Raw genomic sequence first — 22,423 nt, forward strand, 5'->3', positions numbered from 1 at the left:
GCTGACACTGACGGCGGCGGTGCACAAATGCTGCGCAGCTAGCGCCATTCGACGGTCAACACCGCGGTTCCTTGTGTGTCCGCTGTGCCGTGCGTGTGATCATTGCTTGTACAGCCCTCTCGCAGTGTCCGGAGCAAGTATAGTGGGTCTGACACACCGGTGTCAATGTGTTCTTTTTTCCATTTCCAGGAGTGTATATAGCGTGCATCAGTTTGATTATAACCACACCTGATACTTGTTAACAGTTAAGAAAAAAACATATTTAATTTATTTTGCAGCATATACTTTGTTAAATTGCTTGATGAACACTCATAATTTCCTAGTCTAGTTATAACAGAATTCTGCTACTGTGTGTTACATTCATTATAGACCAGAGAAAATTTTTTAATAATATACTTTTATTTCCTTTGAATAACATGCTTGGATCTGAATCCTGCAAGAGCACTTCTAGTGACTGGTAGCCTATTGATATTTTATTAATATCGTAACAAACGACATCGATATTCAGGAAGACCTTCAAAGTATTCGTTAAATTCTTTCATTGCAAAAGCTTCGAGAAACCAGAAAAGATTTTGAGTTTATGTTACTGCAAGTAGTTCGTTGCAGTTTGATGTTAGGTGTCGTTGTTTATTTATTCTGAGAGCTTCCCAGATGGCCTCACGACACTTAAAGAGGGAGCGCCTACTCGTCATTACCGATGTTGTCCACGTTTATGATATACACACGATTTGGCCAGGAATGAAAGTGACAGAGGTGGGAACTGAAGCTGACCAAGCTTTTAGAAAAAAAATTACATTTTTGCCGCGGGTCGGGCGAAGCATGAGTCATCTACGTTAGCGTTGTTCGCAGATAGCAGTTAATCTAGAGGAATGAGTACAGACCTGTAATGCGAGGTTCGTAGGCTCGAGTCCACAGGCGGAAACATCCTTTTTAATTTTCAATTTTTACGCTACTCACAGACAAAAAACTGAAATAGTGCTCAGTATAGTGTGTTTATTAATATCTGCGAAAAAGGTAAGAAAAGGAAAGCTTCAAAACCGCTCTTATGTGATAGACAGAGAAGCAGAAATCGACTCTTGAGAAGACAGCATCAAAATACAGTTCATTGCACATCACCAGTTATCCTTGCCAATATTTGGTGAAATGAAGCGTTGCGCGTGGTTTACTGCTACACTGTTCCATGAGAGCGAACCTACTATGACTTACATTCATAAAAGTTTGTTTTTCTATAGAGAATTTAAAATAAGCATGTAACTGTAAAAGTGCAGCGGTTGTAGCATGTGCAAGATGCTCCTCTTTTTTTTGCAATGATTATCACCTCAACAAATGCAGATCGTCAACTGCAAAATAATATAAGTACAGCAGAGTATCGATTATCCGAACGTTGGTCAACCGAACGACCGCCTAACCGAACCAGTGTTTCCAAATCTCCAAAACGAAAGAAGCTAAAAGGCTCTATTGAAAGAAGACAGAAAAAGCTGAAATAAAGTAAGGTGCATTAGTGCAGTTTTATTTTTTCAATAATTGTACTGTGTGATAGGCTAGTATGAATTTATATTTACTTTCTTAATTTGGAATCCGTTGGACATTGGAGCATTACAAACAATTGACTGTCAATGTATATAATTATTTGAATTACATTTTCTTTATAATATGGAAACAATAGACCTGCACTCTAAAAGGTTCAAAACAGATGATATGCATCACTATGCGTGTAAATTTAACATTAAGTTGTACCAATGAAACGTATATTTAGTAGTGTTTCATCCAAATCGTCTGTGAATTGTAGTGAGGTAGATATCTTAGTAAAATACTGCACGGATTAGACGTTCGCTGTTCCTTTCCTCAGTTCAGTGCTCCAACATTGTTTACTGGTATTGTAAAGCTTGCAACATCTAATCCATTCTGCATAAATCAAAGTCTGCTTTGCTTAGAACAGCTTCCATCGTTATTGTGGAGTTACCATACTTCGCTGATATCAGCTGTGCTGCAAAAGCGTTGCCACTCAGCTGTTTATACTTCGTTGTTAGGCTGTTCTTGTGTAACACAGCTTTAGATTGCTTTGTTGTGCTTTTCAATGCAATCTAATAACAAATTTTCCTGCGATATTAAAAGGCGTTTTGATCTTCTAGTTCAGTGTACATAACTTTCCTTTAATCAACCTGGATTTTAATCCTTTCCAATAATCAAGAAATAGAAAGCCAGAAAAAATTGAAATGATTGTGAAAATAGCCACATTTCGGACTCCAGCTAAATCACTCATTTGCCAGCTAAATGGTGTTAAAAAAGGCCATAGTAGGCCAGAAACAGCTAATTTGTCTGAACCTAATTGTTTCACGCTCGCACATGCTGCATCTTCCCCATAAGCGTTAATTCTATACTTATCTACCGTCCTTGCAGCATGCATATGCATTACATATTTTCTGTTTATTAGGCTGTACTACAAACATTCTACTATACTTGCCTTTATGATAATAAAAGATTTATTTTCTAATTAATACAAGTAGTTTTTAGTGCTAAATTGATAGACGAGACTATACAGTTAAATTATCCAAATAAACCGGTTTTCCGACCACCCATGATCTCAATTAGTTAGGATAAGCGTTGCTCTACTGTAATTTTATATACGAAGTTCTCGTATACGCCTTAAAATCCCTTCCTGGAAATTCATTTCCAATCTCAAATTTTCTTTTGCGTTTCCTTTTTATGTCTTTTACAAAAATATTAACAAATACAAGATATTAAATACTATTTCTGGTTCACTTGTAGTGTAAGTAAGTGAGTAAAAATTGAAAATATAAAACGTTCCTTAGAGGTACTCCATTCCACGGTTGTCGGATTACAGCTCTGTACTATGTCCGCTACGCCAACCGCTACGAGAAAACTACGCTTACATAGATGGCTCATGTCTCGCCCGCTCGCCAAAGGTGCTATTTTTTCTAAACGCTCGGTCATCTGAAGTTCCCACATACGACACTTTCATTTCAGGCCAAGCCCTGCATATACCATTTATCTGGACGAAATCGGTGATAACAAGTAGGCGGTATCTTTTTGTGAATGGAGACCGTTTTAATCTTTCCCGCCAGAAAAGTTTGCATGTGCCTCCCAGAATCGAGCCGGAACCTCGTCGCTAATCTGTTTGTTCACTAAATACCATTCACAATGATATTTTCATAAAACGCTGCTCTTTTATTTCCGTAATTATCAGCTAGAAGTTCTAGCTGGTATAATGCTAAGTTTTAATTTATGAATGTAGCATGGGAGCAAAAGATTATTTACAAGATGTACAAAAACCAGACCGCTGTTATGCGAGTCGAAGAACATAAAAGAGAAGCAGTGGCTAAAACGGAGTGAGACAGAGTTGTAGGCTATCCGTCCTGCTGTTCAGTCTGTACATTCAACAAACATGGAAATTAATTTAGGAAATGAGACACTAAAAGCAGTAGATGGGTTTCGTTAGCTGGACAGTAAAATGATAATCGAAGTACAGAGGATATAAAAGCCCGCCCGGCTAACCGCGCGATCTAACGCGCTGTTTATCAAGTGGGAAGGCGTAACAGACTCCGCCACGAATCCGCCCGGCGGATTAGTGTCGAGGTTCGGTGTGCCGGCCAGTCTGTGGATGGTTTTTAAGGCGGTTTTCCATCTGCCTTGGCGAATGGCGAATGCGGACTGGTACCGCTTATTGCGCCTCAGTTACACTGTGTCGGCGACTGCTGCACAAACACTGTCTCCACGCTTGCGTTCACCATAATTACTCTCTACCACGCAAACATTTGGGGCTACACTCGTCTGGTATGAGACGTTCCCGGGGGAAAGGGGGGGGGGGGCGGTCCACTGGGGGCCGAACCTCACAATAACATAACCCTAGGTTCGGTATGGGGCGGCAGTGGGGTGGGTGGACTGATGTAGCCTGTTGTTGGGTTGTGAACCACTGAGGGCTACGGCGGGACGAAGCCTCTCCGTCGTTCCTAGGTCCCCGGTTCAATACACAGTACACAGTGGATATAAAATGTTGAAGAACAACGGAAAGCAAAATGTTTATGAAGAGGGGACATTTGTTAACTTCGTAGACTTTCGAAGACATCAAGAAATCGTCAGTTTTGTACTGGAGGGAAGTGTGGGCGGGGGGGGGGGGGGGGGTAAAAATAGGAGAAGGAGATCAAGAGATGAGTCAGGAAGCAGGTTTAAATGTATTTGGGTTGAAGCACTTATTCAGAGACGGAGACGCTTGCGCAGGATAAAGTAACTTGAAGAGATGCATCAAATTAGTCCTCAGTCTGAAGACCAAACCAACAATCACCATGGAGAACGATGTAGTTCTTGAAAAGAGGCTAATTCCAGATCGCGTTGGACATTGGAGAAGTAAAGCATAACAATAACTTAAAACGTTTTGTCATTATTAAAGACTAAGTTTGAAGTTACAGTCATTGTATCGTATAAGGACTGTACTGTTCATTAATTACGCCATAATGATGTTTACTTAATAAATCTGTTTGTTTCCAGGCCTTTCTGACAATTAGCTACCTTGAATAAACATTACTGATATTTTTGTTTAGAGTTTTTATGTTTTGCCCATTTTTAGGATAGGCATACATCAGCCTGGTTCCTGCACAGAGCGAATGGAGTCGCACTTGGCATTTGGCTGGACTTCCTCAGCAGCGTTTTCGTCGCCGTAGTGACGTATGGTTTCTTCGCGCTCTCAGCAGGTGAGATCAATGAAGCGCTTGTGTGCTCTGTGAGACTCGGTTCAGCGCCTCTTGTGCATACTTGTACTGTTTACATCCTTGTCCTTAAGGGGATCGTCGTTGCTTTGGGTAACAGTCACTTGCAAAAATCCTGTGTGGAGAGCAGGCGCGGTTTTACATGAGCCTTTGGTGTGTGTTACTCTGTGTCCGTCGACAGACCGAACTAAACTCCTCCCAACCAGGCCATGAGGGCCCAACGGAATCGACCGGACGCCGTGTCATCGTCAGCCCACAAGCGGTGCTGAATGCGGATATGGAGGGGCATGTGATCAGCACACTGCTCTCACAGCCGTATGTCAGTTTCCGAGACCGCAGCCGCTAGTTCTCTACACAGTAGCTCCTCAGTTTGGCTCACAAGGGTCGAATGCACCCCACCTGCCAACAGTGCTCGGCAGACCGGATGGTCACCCTTCCAAGTACTAGACCAGCCCGACAGCGCTTAACTTCGGAGATCTGACAGGAACCGGTGTTACCACTGCGGCAATTCCGTTGGCAGACCGAACTAAAAGCGATAATTATTAGCGACTATATATAACAACCCTATTACTTAGAGTCAATATACAGGTTGACAATTATTGAACTATTTGAAAAAAAAAAGCAAATTACTTACAAACAATGGCGAGCACACATTTAATTCAACATGCAAACGTCGCTACACATATTCGATATGCCTGCCATCATTGGCGATGATGTGGCGCAGAAGAATAGTGATATTCCGCATGACCCTCTGAAGTGTCGGAACATGTATACGGTCGAGGACTTCCTGAATGGCTGTTTTCAGCTCAGCAATGATTTTAGGGTTATTGCTGTACACCTTGTCTTTAATATAGCCCCACAAAAAGGAGTTGCATGTTTTCAGATCTGGAGAATACGGCAGCCAATCGAGATCTTCTGGGTACCCCAGAGCCAGAATGCGATCCCTGAAGTGCTCCTCCATGACATCAAACACTCATCTGCTTCGATGAGGTCGAGCTCCGTCTTGCATGAACCGCTTTTTGTCTAAATCAGGATCACTTTGGATAATGGGGATGAAATCATCTTCAAAAACCTTCACGTACCGTTAGGTAGTCACCGTGCCATCAAGGAATATCGCACCGATTATTCTGTGACTGGACACTGCACATCACACAGTCACCCATTGAGGGTCAAGAGACTTCTCGATAGCGAAATTCAGATTCTCAGTCCCCACTACACATCAATTTTTCTTATTGACGAACCCATCTAAATGACAGTGGGCTTCGTCGCTAAACCAAACCATGTATACAATTACTAATTCCCACCATGCCCCACAGCCAGCCTTGCAGTAATGAAAGCGCTTTCTCAACACTCTTGTGTACGGTACGTGCATCCACCTGTGTAATAGAGGTGAAACTACTCCCACATTCTAGGCACAGTTCAGTAGCACGGGTCATTGTGGCCTGTGTACGCTGTTCAATAAGTCAGTATGTCTGGAAGGGTGTTTTCATGCTTAGCCCGCGTGCACGTTATCACTTTTCGACGAGTCGTCGTAACGGGTATTCGCCCGCCGCGCTGTAATAAAATACTGAAGGTCTCCTCCGCCATGTTGAGGCGTAGCGCCGTATAACGATCCTGCCTTGGAGGCGGTTAAGTGGGAGATGTGTCTCAGAGCTGGATAGTGACAGATGGTGACGCGAGACTGGACGCACACGTAGTTTATGTATCAGCCGAGAGAGTACAGTATTGGATAGGGGGACTGTGATTTTAGTTTCGATTATACCCAGTAGAGTGCACTAAAGTAATAGAATGTTTTCCGTAAACTGTTCTAATATTTTCATAAAGTGTTATTATGTCTTTTTGTGCATGTAAAATTTTATAAATCTGTTTTAGCAGTATGAATGATGCGTGAGTGTGGTTTAAGGTTAATATGAAGATAATTGTTTAACCAGTTATGTAGTAGGATTTAGTGTGGGAACATTTCGAAGAAGTGTGGATATGAACAAAGGGGATTTTTGTGGAATAGATTTGTAAAGTAAGTTTATGGTAAAGGGAAAGTTAATTCAGGTATAAATAACAATAGTAAATAACATTATGCATAAACAAAAATTCAGCATATTAGATAATTACGTCGGTAAAAAGTGCAGTCGTGAGGTTTACAATTTTGCGATTGGTTATGGATGAAAAGCGCGGACTGACGTGGGAGAATGTTGTTTTGCTATTGGCTGTTAAGTAAACTGACCAATAGTAAAACAGTATTCCTCGCGCGCCTTTCTCTGCTGGTAGAGAAGACTTGGAGTATTCTAGAGAAGAGTCGGAGCCTAGCTGTGAAACAGTTCGGACGTGTGTAGTAGTAGTTCCGATGGAAATGATAAGTTGCCCAATCTAGCAGTGTTTCATACATCAGAAGTGTGGTAATGTGACGGCATAATTACTCCAATGGGCGTGTAGAAATTTCGGAAATTTTAAGTGAATTTTGTGACGAGAAAAGACATATATTCCGCGTGGCGTATTGAGCAGGTTGGTGGCAAAAAACTTTGACTGCATTTGGTACCGACAGACTTAATATTTGGCGAGAATTCTCAATCAAAAACAATCAGTATTTTCGTAGCTATTACGTTTTCGGGAAATGCTACACCATAAACTTGCTAACGTGAGTGAGAGGGATTGTGAGTGACTGTGTTAAGACTAGCACGGGCTTGGAAGTGATACTTGTTCATCCAAGTTTCAGAATAAATTAATTAAGGATAAAATTTCCAACCTTTCATATCATGTAGGTTTAGTGACTTTAATTGCAGCCTGGTTCACGTCGAAGTACAGTAGGTTTCGCTCGGCTTTCCTATTGATGATCTGCTGAGACAATGTTCACAGGTACGTGCAGATTCGTCGTAAAGGGACGGAAAGAACCGCGCCGCCGTAATGTCACTCGTGGTCTCGACGATCTGACGACCTTGATAGATTATAGCTCGTAGGTTCGCCGAGTAGGCTGAAACGGAAGCGTTCGCTGCCATTTTAGAGGCGAATGGGAGGGCTGTGTCGTACTATGAAGTACTCAACTTTCTCCGCACAATCAGTTTGACCTCTAGGTGTCAGCTACCAATAACAACAAAACCCTCGCAGCATCGTGGTGGACTAGGGAACTCCTGCTGTTGAGCCTAGATCACCGGACGATATCGTGAGACTCCCCATGATTATCCTCCAAAATATCCATCCCTTCCAACGACTGCACACCCTCCAACAAATTTCCCTTGCAGCCTGATCTGTATTCCCAATCCACTTACTCCCAATAGCAAGTGCACTTCCTATTCACCTCTCATGACCTCCTCGTTTAAACCCTCTCCGCTCCTCACCTGCATAGCCCCACTCCCTGTCCTTTCATCATGATGTGACAGCAACACAGCATCTGGCACCGCAACATCAACTTCCTTCCAACTAATAATCCCCTATTAATACATGCCGTATCCCAACACATATGGCTCTGAGCACTATGGGACTCAAATTCTGAGGTCATTAGTCCCCTAGAACTTAGAGCTAGTTAAACCTAACTAACCTAAGAACATCACACACATCCATGCCCGAGGCAGGATTCGAACCTGCGACCGTAGCGGTCTCGCGGTTCCATACTGCAGCGCCTAGAAGCGCACGGCCACTTCGGCCGGCTATCCCAACACAGTTTCCATACTTTTTTCCTTAATGAAATATTCCTCCAACTCTATCATACCATCTGGAGCTCTCTGTATCTCCTCCACCATACAGATAATCTAGAGGTCACGTTTCAATTGGCCACCACAACAACATCACTGTTCGCCACAACCCTGACACAATACTTGCACTGAACACCTTACCTTTTGCTCGATAGCCTTAACCATTACCTGTGCCATCATTTTCATACAACCTAATCACACCTTCCCCTATGACTTCCTCGCTCACACCGATTACATATTTTCCACCTATGTTAGAGCCAGTGACCTTGATATCCACAGCAGATCCCCTGCAGAACTCCAGCAGTGGCATACGTTTACACATTTCCTTCAAGGTAACATTGTCCTCATTCTATAGCATACCCATCCTGAAAGTAGCACCACTCCAGATGTCGACTTAGCGTCTCCCAGTCTCCTTGGACATCTTACAGTAAAAGCCCTTGTTCCAACTGGAAGTGACTTACGTGTTCTTCATGGCATATTACCTCATCTCAAAGCACCTCGTCCCAATCTCCACCAACAGATTATCCAAGGTCCCACCTACACGAACAGAATATATACCAGTACAGTAACCGCTACATAATTTGGAAGCCATATGCACGTCATCCAGAAGCCTGGTGACATCCTAATGCCATGCTCTTCCTACAGCACAGACTGTATATCGGTCCACATTCCTACCAAGTCCATATATCTTCCTCAGCTCCCTTTTCCCGCAAGCCATACTCCCCCTCCAAGAATCCCATCGATTATGCTGCTCCTTCCTATGGACTTGTGGCAGGATACTGTCAAGTATCGTTGGCAAATACACAGATGTCTCAGGAACTTATTAAACTCTACAAGCTGCCGAGACTGGAGCACATCAAACCCAATGCTACAGTACCCCTTGACTTTTCCAAGTGTAGGAATGCGTTCCATAGAATTACTTGCAGTAATCCTGTCCCCTTCTATCTGCTCCTCCACAACAAACATCCACCATCGGACAACCTGAGCAAATTTGACCCCTTTGCATCCTATCTGTTCGACATCTTCTCCATTCCTGAGGCACCTCATTCCACTTTATCTGTATTCCTTGCAATCAGTGAACGCACAGATACTACTTTCGCACCTCTGGCTCCCAGCTTTCACTATTTGGACAACATATTACAAACAGAATTAAATTGATCTATCACACTACAGACAAAAGAAGCATGTCACTATAAACAGACACATTTCCCCCCAGCCATGACTACAGTATTAATCGACGCCTTAAAGATTCCCCCTCTCCTTTCTCCCCACCCTCGTAACATGACCCTCTCCACGGTTACTATCCTGAACTATGGAAAACCTGCAAAGTACTACTTTTACCCAAATGGCACAAAACGCTACTGATACGTCTCCTTACCGCCACATGAGCCTTACATCAGCGTTTATTAAGGTCACTGGATCTATTCGCTCCTGACACAACCACCACCACCTACATATCTACATATATACTCCACTAGCCACCAAGCGGTGTGTGGCGGAGGGCACAATTCGCGCCAAAGTCATATTTCCCACCCTCTGTTCCAATCGCAGATCACACGAGGGAAAAACGAATGTTTGAACGCCTCAGTACGAGCTCTTATTTCCCTTAACTTTGAATGATGATCATTACGCGATTTGAAAGTTGGTGGTAATAATATATGCTCCACATCCTCGGTGGAGATTGGATTTCGGAATTTAGTGAGCAGCCCCTTCTGTTTAGTGCGTCGTCTATCTGCAAGTGTGTCACACTTCAAACTTTCTATGAGATTTGTAACGCTCTCGCGATGGCTAAATGTACCAGTCACGAATCTTGCCACTCTTATTTAGACCTTCTCAATCTGTTGAATCAGACAGAACTGGTAAGGGTCCCATACAGACTAACAATACTCTAAGACTGAAATAACTAAAATATTGTAAGCTATTTCCTTTGTTGAAGGAGTGCATCGCTACAGGATTCTACTAATAAACCGCAATCTAGAGTTCGCCTTACCCGTTACTTGTGTAATCAGATCACTTTATTTGAGATCATTTCAAATAGTCACACCCAGATACTTGACTGATGTTACCGCTTCCAAAGACTGATAATTTATTTTGTACTCATACATTAATAGGGAGTTTCGCCTTGTTATACACAGTAGGCTACATTTACTAATATTGAGAGATAACTGCCAGTCATTACACTACACATTTATTTTCTGCAAATACTCATTGATTTGTTCACAACTTTCATGTAATACTACTTTCCTGTAGACTACAGCATGATCGGCAAACAGTCTAAGGTCGCTGTCAATACCACCAACCAGATTGTTTATGCAAATCGTAAAAAGCAAAGGACCTATTATGCTGCCCTGGGGCACACCTGAAGTTACTCTTGTTTCTGTTGAAGTTACCCCGTTCAGGACGTCATACTGCTCCCTGTCTGTTAGAAAACTTTCTATCCAACCGCATATGTCATTGGATAGACCGTAAGCGCGCACTTTTTGTAGCAAGCGACAGTGCGGAACTGAGTCGAACGCCTTTCGAAAGTCGAGAAATATGGCATCAACCTGGGAGCCGGTATACCGAGTCTTTTGTATATCATGCACAAAGAGGGCCAGCTGTGTCTCGCATCACCGCTGTTTTCTAAAACCGTGCTGGTTTCTGCAGATGAGCTTCCTAGAGTCTAGAAAGGTCATTATGTCAGAACACAAAATATGTTCCATGATTCTACAACAAATCGATGTCAGTGAAATTGGCCGGTAATTATGTGCATCCGATTTTCTACCCTTTTTATAGATTGCTATGACCTGGGCCTTCTTGCAGTCCCTTGGAACTTTTCACCGTTCCAATGATCTCTGATAGATGACGGATAAGAATGGTGCTATATTTGTAGCATAGTCAACATAAAATCTTACGGCGATACCGTTTGGGCCAGATGCCTTTCTGGCGTCTAAGGGTCTTAACTGTTCTACAATTCCAGGTACACTAAACACTATGTTAGCCATCTTTTCGTTTGTTCGATAAATGAAAGGGGGAATGGTGCTGCAGTCCTCTATCGTAAACGAGTTTTTGAAAGCTAGGTTTAGAATTTCGGCCTTGTGTTTATCGTCATCACTTACATTACCCATACAGTCAGCAAAAGAAGGTATTCGATTATTTGTAGCGTTCATAGATTTTACGTACTACCAAAATTTTTTGGGGTTATTTATAGAATCTGCAGATAAAATATTGCTTTCAAATTCGTTAAAAGAGTCTCTCATTGTCTTTCTGACAGCTGCTTTCATTTCACATAATTTCTGTTTGTGAGCGGGGAAGTGACTGCGTTTAAAACGACTGTGCAAAATTCTCTGCTTTCTCAGCAACTTCCTAATATGTTTGTTGTACCAAGGTGGATCCTTTCCCTCCCCTATACTTTTGCCAGCCACGTACTTCTCTAGCACGTGGTGGACAATACCTTTAAATTCCGACCAAAGATGCTCAATATCTTTGTGTCCCGTGGTGAATGCTTGGAGCTGATTATGAAGATATTCATTAATGACACTTTTGTTTGCTTTCCCAAACAAGAAAACTCTACGCTGTTTCTCTGTTTGTTTCTCAACTTACACTGACATAGAAGCCACAATGACATTATGGGCGCTAATGCCTTCTTCTAGATTAACCTACTGAAAAAGATCAGGTCTGTTTGTTACTATGATATCTAATATGTTCCCATCTCGAGTTGTTTTTCTAGCGAATTGCCCAAGGTTGTATGTTCGCTCTTAGAATAACTTCACACGAATCTTTGCTTCTGTCCCTTGTGATAAATGTGTAATTTTCCCAGTCAATGGATGCTAGATTAAAGTCTCCACCTGTAATTAATGACCGGCCGCGGTGGTCTAGCGGTTCTAGGCGCGCAGTCCGGAACCGCGCGACTGCTACGGTCGCAGGTTCGAATCCTGCCTCGGGCATGGATGTGTGTGATGTCCTTAGGCTAGTTAGGTTTAAGTAGTTCTAAGTTCTAGGGGACTGATGACCACAGTAGTTAAGTCCCATAGTGCTCAGAGCCATTTGAACCATTTTTTGTAATTAATGGATAAATTGGATATTTACTTCCTATGTACTCAAGACTTTCCCTGAAACGTTCTGCGACGTTTGTTGCGGATACTGGTGGTCTATAAAAACATCCTAATACAATGGTCAATCCTAGTCTGATTGACAGCTTTATCCAGACTATTTCACAGTCCGATGCAATATCGATCTCAACTTCGTTTAAACAGCTTTTAACTGCAATGAACACACCACCTCCTATAGCATCAGTCCCATCCTTCCTAAACATTGTCCAATCAGAGTTCAAAATTTCACTGCTTTTTATGTCTCGTTTAAACCAACTTTCGTTACCTAATACTATATTGGCGTTGCTACTGTTTATTTCAGAGATTAACTCGGGGTTCTTGCTACAGACACTTCAACAATTTGCTAACAAGAGATTAAGCATATTTAAATCGTTTGGAATGACCTGCTTAGGCGAACTAACAATTTTTACAGTTGGCACACCAACACTTGAACCAACACCACCTACTTCCTGTCAATCAGTGTGACTTTCACCCAACTTCTCCTCTGATGACCAGCTCCTCTCTCTTACTCTAATGCTATTTCACCATCTCAACACACAGATATCCGGCATTTTTATCTCCCTCTACCTAGAGAAAACCTGTGACCATGTATGGCATTCTAGTGTACCTTCCAAACTCCAGACTTATGCACTTACAATTAACTATGTCTATCTTTCTGCATCCTTCCTATGTAATCTCCCAACCTTTGTCACTAGTACCAGTACCAGTTCCCATAGCTTACACCCCATTGCGGGTCTGCCCAAAGGCTTCCCTCACCTCTCCTCTTCTTAATTTCCTGTGCACTGTTGGTACACCGAAAACAGCTTCACCAGTTCACCTTCTTTTGTGTGCTGACATCACGCTTTCCTCGTCCTACACCAAACACTGCAGGAATCACAACGACCCTTCCAAAGCAACACTGATCACTTTAGCCTAGTGGTGCAACCAATGGCTCCTCAAGATCAACCGCTCCAAAACCAGCGCAATAATTATAGAACGAACCATATGCAGTTTGCATCACTATGGATTCCACGGCAACATAACCTACTAGCTATCCAACAGAAAGCCCACATTAGATTAAAACTAGCAACTGGACGATCTTAGCGATTGCATCCCGCTACTTTCCTCCATACCTACTAAACCTTGATCTGACCTACCCTCCCCTATGCAAATCCATGGATGTCTGCTTCGCCTAAGACTCTCAAAGTCCTTGGACGACATACACTCCATCTTGCTATAAGCATCTATTTATCCTCCCCCATATGTATCCATTTACCATCTGATGAAATTCCCATTCGTCCTCGCTAACACTAAATACCCTTGTATATCCTGAACTATCTGCAAACTAGAATCCAGTAACCCAATATTTTCCCCTCTGATCACCAATCCTAGTATGCCGTTGCACCTCTACCACACATCCCACTGTCACTACATTTGCATGCATGACATATTCTACTAGAACACAGCTTCAACCGACTCCCTCTCCGAGACAATATAATCCACCCAAATATTTATTGGTACTACCAACTTTAGTTCCTCCTCCAACTATCACACTCGACAACAGGGCTCCCTCCTCCTCCTTCCACATCCTCTTCTTGCCATCCATTCTCCTCTTGATACTACGGCCCTGCCCGCCCACCAGGGTCCTCCACATGTTCTCTCTACCCACTATTCACTTTATCACCTACCTTTATCTCTATTCTTTCCTACGCAACCGATCCCTATATGTTTGCCTCCACCCCTCCACCCTATAGAACTCATTTTCGCCATCTCAAATTCATTCCTTCTAGTGGAACGTCCTTCAGTACTTAAATGGCAGTGCAATGCTGTTTTTTACAAGAATGCTACCATTTCTGTAAATTGTTTTAAATATATTTTTGTTTTTGTCTTTCAGGCGTTAAGAGGCAATGAAAAATCAACATTTTTAATGTTTTATATAAACGCCAACAAAATTTATTCTTTTATTGTTTTAAAACAATCTGTAAACTTTTCTTCTTTTGATGAAAATTCCAGAATGAGATTTTCACTCTGCAGCGGGGTGTGCGCTGTTATGAAACTTCCTGGCAGATTAAAACTGTGTGCCGAGCCGAGACTCGACACAATTTTAATCTGACAGGACGTTTGACGAAAATTGTTCATTATTTGCTTATGTTTAAAAGCTTTCGGCTGAATAGAGGGTTTGTTGTACTGCTGACAGTTCGCTTAACGCTAATGTGAGGTAAGGGGGGTGGAATAACGATAAAGAAAGCAAATTATAACTTCTCATTCAGACATCTCTATTTACTAACTTTGTGAGTCAAGTACGTTAAACTGTGTTTATCGAATGGTAGCACATTACGCCTTGCAGTTTGTTATCGATGCGTTTTATTGTTTTCAGTTTTCGCCTTGTGCCTAAAAATTGCTCTGTAGGCGAAATCGTGATAGTGAAATACGTATATAATGAAAACTCACAGGCAAAGGGCAGCAGTGAAAAAAAGTTTATTGGTGAACATGACACGCACGTCACATGGCATAAGTATTTAGGGGTAACAATAAGGAGCCAGGTCATGTAAAATCTATATTAGGGAAGGCGAATGGAGTTCTTGGGAATAACAGTGCACCTCGAAAGACAGTGCTCTCCTCGCATCCGTTCAAGTAGGAATAACGATAGAAGTGGAAAAAATTCAGAGGTGCGCTGCTGGAATCGTAAGAAGTCAGCATAATCCATAGGAAAGTGTAACAGAAGATAAACGAGAAAGGGGCTTAGCTCTTGTGAAACACTGTCGAGAAAATTTAGAGAACCTTCTTTTTTCGAAGAAGACTATGCGAGCATTGTGCTTCTTCAGTTGGATTCCTCATGTAGGATCCAGAGGATAAGAAGCTAGAGGGCGGGCAGGAGTAGGCAGACCTTCTCTCTCTCCCCTTGCTCAATACACGATCAGAGTAGTACAGAAACGATAATATCGGTAATAAATATCCCAACCCCCCCCCCTGCAATGCACTATACAGTGGTTTGCAGGGTGTACCGTGTGTCTCTCTCAAAGCCGTCAGGAGCATTTCCTCTGGTGTTTCTGCAGATATTTGCAATTTAGATCTTGCAACTTGCTTCTGGAGTCAGCCCAAACAAATACAGCTCATCACGTCTTTTATACGATGCCCAGTGTCGACAGAAAGCGCCGGTTTGTTTCCCGTTAGCAACAAAATGATTTTTAAATCGTAATTTTACGCGCTAATTCGTTGCAGTGGCTCCAGGTTAATCTAGTGCAATATTCGTTTCATCAGCATGTTTTATCTGGGACATTAAAACACAAGGAACAGCCAGTACTCCAGCAGCGAGGAGCGACTGAGCAGCGCTGCTGCAGTCGGCACAGGCCTGGGCGGAGCTGCCGCTACTGGGGCACCGGCTGCTCTTGGGTGTTGTACTGTCCCTGCTAATACACACTGACAAAGCGAATACCACACTGGATTAATCTGGGATCGTTCTATAGAATGAGCAAGTAAAATTCCTCTTCAAACATCATTTTGTTTGCAAAGGGAAGCAAACCGACGCTTTCTGTCGACACTGGGCGTCGTATAAAAGACGTGATGAGCTGTATTTGTTTGGGACGACTCCAGAAACAAGTTGCAAGATCGAAATTGCAAATATCTGCACATACACCAGAGAAAATGCGACTGACGACTCTTAGGAGATACACCCTGTAGAAGTAATGAATGTGTCGCTGCCACTATGCAGATGTTACAGCATCAATTGATTAATATTGCAGCGATGCTCGAGAAAAAGGATGAATAACGTTATCGAAGGTGAACAACATTTCAAATAACAATCCCATCAGGGTGAGATACCAGCAACGAGGTAATATCAGTGGACGCAATCTTTTAACAGGCTAATGATAACGAGAACAGTGAGACAGTAATGAATTCTGACGAGAGAGAGGCTTGAAATAACTCTGCAGTGTGCTTCTCTTGGTCACCGACGCAATCATCACTGTGCTATGGGTGGTGGACATCTTTCGCCTATACACGACGCGTATGTTACGTCATGTCGAGTTCTCATATTCTTGGGAGAAGGCACATGCGTTGGGACACAGCGCATTTACTATCCGATTCCGTTCACTGCTGCACTACCGTGCGCAAACACATTCGAACTTGGCTGTTACTGAACCGTGTGATAAGGCTGCCCGTCACTTAGTCCCGGCTGCATAAACGCGCTATGCCTTCTAAGCAGACAAACGAAAGTGGAGCAGGGGAAAAAAGAAAGAAGGAAACCGGAGTTCAACGTCCCGTCTCCGACGAGGGCGCTAGAGGGCGAGGCCACTTAGCCAGCCTGTTTAGTACTTCTTTATAATGCTAATGTAGTTAGGTTTTCTGAAAAAAAGGAGCAACGAACAGCCATGGTGGCTGGAAGGGGAAAGTCCCATTCGCTGCACGCACTGCTGATGTGATTGTAAAATTTGTACTGAAGACATAGCAATCGTTCTCTGTAACAGTAGACTGCATTTGCAATGAATTTCAACCTTTTTCTCTATTAATAAAAGAGAAAAATACCACTATTCTACTGGTCTCATTCCCTGTTCTCTCTTCGAAGAGGAACACAAAAATCCAAAAGTGAACAATAAAAGGTTTGAAAGCTACAGTTAAATTAAAATTTATCTACTTACAAATTTTGTCACTTTAAAATCATTCCTAATCATTGTCACATTTCACTTTAAAAACGTTGTGTTACGATCTTTGTTGAATATTTCCTCTTCTCTCTCACATGCCGACATGCACCAGGGGGTTTAAGGGGAGCCGGAGGTGCCTATGCTGCCCATGTTAAAATCACTAAGTTTGAGGAACATTTATGAATAAACTACCAAATAGAAAAATTTGAATTTTTTTTACATATAGAGCGGTTTAGTATTGCAGTTATGACAGAGGGATTTTGGAGTATCTTTTCTAGTTTCCTTCCAATTATTTTTTTATTAATGACCCAAAGTTTTTTGCAAATAATTGCTTTATAATTAAACTGAAATGAACCTACTGAACCTATTGCCAAATGGCTGTGTTACAATGTAAGTTTGACCACTAGGAGTGCTGTAAAAAAATTTCATCTCTCTAGCTTGAGTGGATTTTGAGAAAATGTTCCTTATATTCGAAAAATTCTAATTTACGGGAAATGGCTTTCAAAGTTTCTCACTACATTCCTGCACTATAGGATGGATTATCAGGGTCTTCTTCTTCATCCTCCAAAAGCTTCCTCTTCTGTCTTCTTTTCTGGCCTGTTGTTCCATCATACTTCATATGCCTTTCTCTTCTTTCTGCTCCTCTTATCCTTTCTCTGTCAATATTTCTTAGTGCTCGTACAGTGTTCACCTCAGCTGTAAATCCTAATGCCTTCAGAACTTCACACTTCGCACTGTTCCCTTGGTTGAAGGTTGCTATTGCATCATAAATGCCAAAGTGCAGTGTTTTTATGCTTACAAACACCCTTTTAGGAATCACTTTCCAAATCAAATTCTTCACGCTCTCATTAGAATTCTGTGTCTTTCCGCGTAGACATTTGTGTAACAATTCTGGCTGTGCTAAGTCATGAAAAATTGGTTTTATTGCATTTATCACAGCTGCTGGCAAACCACGTTTGTGATCATAGTCCTTTTTTGCATTATATTTGCACCAGGAATCTTTTGGGCACAGGCTGTGTTGAAGGTATTCATTGGAAGGGGCAGTATGAAGGAACAATGCCCACACTGCTTTTCGCATGTCACTAACATTACTAGTATTTTGCCTTATAGCATACCCATAGTATCTCTGTAGACGTTCAATCACCTCATCAGTAAGCCTGCCTCTCCCTCCTATTGTCTTTCCATCACTGAGCTTACTTGAACTCAAAGTTTGTTTGAGCCTTCGAAGCTGTGCACCCATACGCTTTTGCACATGCCCAATGCATTCCAACTTTTCAACTACAAATTCATTTCCATATGGTTTCAGTTCCTCTATAGTCTTGAAACCTTTGGAGTCACCATCCCCAAGATAGTATTTGTACCTAACGTTGTATCTGGGAACTGAACGTTCAAAACTTTGTTTCACTCCATCCACTTCCATTGCTCCACTTGATCCACTAAAATTTGCCTCACAGGTCCCACTGTGCTCTCCTTTGATTTTATTTTTGCACCTACAATGTTTTGATAATATTGAAACATCTATCACTTTTGCACTATCACCACAAGCAGCAGTTACAACCCCATTCAGGGATTTATGACCCCTCTTTTGCCAGGAATCATCTAATGCCACTACCAAATCCCTAGAACTACCGTTCATTTCTACAGATTCCTCCACTGCTTCCTTCATGGTTTTCAAAGCCACATCTTCAACAGAGGATCATACCAGTTCACAGTAGTACCCAAATTTGCTTGGAGGCGATGGCAAGTTCATAATACCACAAAACAGTTTACCAGCAGCAGACCCTTTTCCAATGGATCGAAGACCATACACAAGTCGAACATTCACATCAAACACTCTAGATCGTCCATCTTCACCAAAGAGACTGGCATGTGAATTGTAGAAAGTCACTTGATACTTGCAACATGCACAGATTATCTTCATCTCACAAGCTAAACCAAAGTGCTTTGTTATCTCTAGTCCCACTCCTACACTTGAACATATTTTGCACAGAACACTTTCTTTCAGCACAGAAGATAATAATCCAATATTCAGTACTTCGTTAATATCATCACTGTCACTAACATATTCCCGAAATCTGTCACTTCCACCAGTCAGCTTCTTGCTAGAAGATGTCACAGGGCTATTGCCGGCCATGTGTTGCTTAGCAAAAGAACGCACTGTTTCAGTAATTGTAGTATCGCAACTTGGTATTAGTGTTAATTTTCTTTTCCCTACGTTCTTCCTCTTCATATATATACGGTTACTAAAACGTGTCATCGTAACCAGAACAACGCTTTACACAAGAAGTATAATACTATCAACAACAGGCGCCACACTGAACTAATTCGAAACGGTAAACAGCAAAGAGACGATGTTCCGCGCTCTTAGCGCTTCATTTGTCACAGAAAACAATGTAGCCAACGCTTGCACACTCGCTGTATGCGTAACATAAGTCGCTGTATGCGTAACAGGCCGAGAAAGTCCCAAGCAGTTCGCCAGGAAGTCATGAGAGAGTGTTTGATGCATTCAGCGGCAGCCCATTTCCTCTGCAGGCGTGGGGGAAAATGGTAATAACTCCACATCTAGGGCGAGTAGAACAATAATTCAAAGTTTACATTAAAGAGAAATGTTCCAATTAATTTTCGGTAGCAAAAAAAAAATCGTAATTTTTTGGATTTGACCACCTTCAGCTCCCCTTAAAACCCCCAAGTGCGTGTAACAGTACATGTGTATCTCAGTGGTGCCTCCAAGGCTTATAATTCATTCCGCTGGTCCTGTAGATACTCGGATATCCGTTAACCAAGGCGGAACGGGCAGGGGGACGTGGTTCATTTGTTACCACCTGGCCTCGGTAATCTAGCAAGGACAGATGTGTTTGCAGGCAGACTGCAGTAAATCTCGTCTACATATACAGCAGCATGAGCTTGGAAAAAAGCATAAAAACTTTCCCTATTCTATGGCTACACAAGTGCAATTGCATCAAGCATGTGTATAAGCACCGGTTTTACGGGTATTTCATGGAGATTACTTTTTTGTGGCAATTCATCGTACCTGTTTCCGCCCCCACTCTCCCTCTCTCTCTCTCTCTCTATCTCTCTCTCTCTCTCAGTACTGCTAATTGAAACTACTCATTCTTCAAATCTGTAATAGCAATTACATCCAACAACCAAGGAACAGACTGTAATAATAACTGAAATAGTAATTTGCATCATCAAAGTAGCTATGTACGTGTTTCCCATTTGGCATAAATAATTAATCGAACAATCGACCAAAATCATAAAACAAAGAATAAATAGGATTAAAATAAGCATGTGCGCAGGTTGTAACACTACGCTCGGGCGCACGGGCATCACCTTAAGAGAAAGGATTTTTGTATAGATTTTGACCGCGTGTACCTGAATGGAGGCAAATCAGACGTACACCCACTCAGTAATAGCAATGATACGTCAAGCAATTCCGGAGTGCAACCACACGTTAGAACGGACAAGAAACAATACAGCAGATGCTACCAAATTGTTAATAATACGGTCGCCAGCCTAATTAGGCATTAACTGAGTTTCTTCCCTGTACAAGTGGATGTACGTTCAAGCATAACAACACGCAGTAACACTGCATTATATGGAAAATATTAGAACCAGAAAATCTACTGAACTAATAATTTCACTTTCTGTACTAACATGGACAAGCCATAAATACACAACAAAACACTATAATGTCTACTACAAACTTCGTACTGTCTATTGGTCTGATTAAAATCGGGCATAGGTTAACCTAGAAATAGCACTTTCGAAACACACATACAATCTCATTTTTGAAAAAGGTAAAACACTGATAAATTTTGGTTTTATATTAACTTTAACTTTGCTGGTCAAATCAGTTCAGTACACTTCAGAATTCAAATGAATAGAAAAGAAAAAGGGGGGGGGGGGCTGAAACTGTTATGATCACTGTATTGAAAATTTTGATAATTTAAATCACTAAGTACTCAAGATTACCAATATATGAGTTACTACTCTTTTTGTCTTATTTCCTGCTCATTTAACTACCATTAGTTCTGCCTCAAAATAATTAAACTTCATAACTAATTCAAATTCAAAATTATCTTCCAACTTTGTCAGACCTATTTCATTTACCTATATATTCATTAACAACAAAGTTCTTTAAACATCATTCTAACATAGATAGGTCGGCAGGTAATTATTATTAACATAAATTTTAAATCTTCATTTCGGGACACTCGGATTGCACAACATGTGGAAAGGACCCTGCCTAGGTTAGTTGTGAGGATATTTAAATAATAGTACAGTTCTGGTAAAATTTAAGTTGTTATTGAACAGTACGGAACAAAAATAACACTGGTCCACACGAATACAGTACTAAAAGTTTCAACCTGTTCGTATCGATGCGGCGGTCGGCGGGCGGCGAGATGGCGAGGCGCGGAGCACACATACAATCACAGCTATGGCTCTTGATGTATCGGCACTTTACTTCTTCATAGCGTCGCAATATTTTTCCATTTAGTGCCTATGGAATTTTGCCATGCTGTCTAGTCGTCGGAAACGGCACATCCAAGGCTCAATGAAACTACGTTTTCCAGGAGAGCCTCCTCGGTCCAGAACGTGTTACTCAGACCGACGCCCAACTCCGACTACTACTGCTGAGCCCGTTATGCCGTGCAGCGCCCGTGTGCATTTTCCCGTGCTCGCCTGCCATCCACTTTTTACCGCTCCTCTACAGACAGGGTATTCACCAGAGGTTTTGCATTCTACATATCCCAATACATTGTCTACGTATGGACCAGACGCACAATTACAACTTTAACATCTTACAACAGATTCAACGTTTCTTACATTTCAATTCTGTTACAATATTGTTTGAACATTTGACATAAACATTAATATTCACATCGAAATTTGTTTACAGTTTTCTTAACACAATGACATGAAACAAATAAGAAATGAAATCAGAACATCGATTATACTAATTTATCGAAAAACAGAAGCAAAAATTATTATATGTACAATAGTATAACGTTGTTGTTGTTACAAGGTTATGTGGCAACCGGACATTGTTGTAGCACATCACGTACGACGCTGCAAGCTTCTCCTTCGCATTCGTTTCTGAGACTGTCGACAACCTACCTTTTATGTGGTAACAATTTTTACATCGGCGGACATATTATCAAGCAAGGTAGCGCAGGTAGTTAGTTCACTGGAGGACAACGGTTCAAATCCCCTTCCGGCCATCCAGATTCAGGTTTCCCGTAAGCCAAATCGCTTAACGCAAAAGCTGAGATGGTTCCTTTTAAAGGGCAAGGCCGATTTTC

General features: G+C 41.8%; 1 protein-coding gene across 1 annotated transcript in view; it reads left to right on the forward strand.

Annotated features, from left to right (window-relative positions):
* LOC126457902 (ATP-binding cassette sub-family C member 4-like) overlaps nucleotides 1-22,423 on the forward strand; it is a 274,881-nt gene that overhangs the window by 222,605 nt on the left and 29,853 nt on the right. Inside the window, exon 19 of the mRNA XM_050094578.1 lies at nucleotides 4,586-4,709. Within this exon, the coding sequence (XP_049950535.1) occupies nucleotides 4,586-4,709 (124 nt within the window). The remainder of the gene's footprint in view (nucleotides 1-4,585; nucleotides 4,710-22,423) is intronic.

The sequence above is a fragment of the Schistocerca serialis genome, chromosome 2, assembly GCF_023864345.2.
Source record: "Schistocerca serialis cubense isolate TAMUIC-IGC-003099 chromosome 2, iqSchSeri2.2, whole genome shotgun sequence".
NCBI lineage: Eukaryota > Metazoa > Arthropoda > Insecta > Orthoptera > Acrididae > Schistocerca > Schistocerca serialis.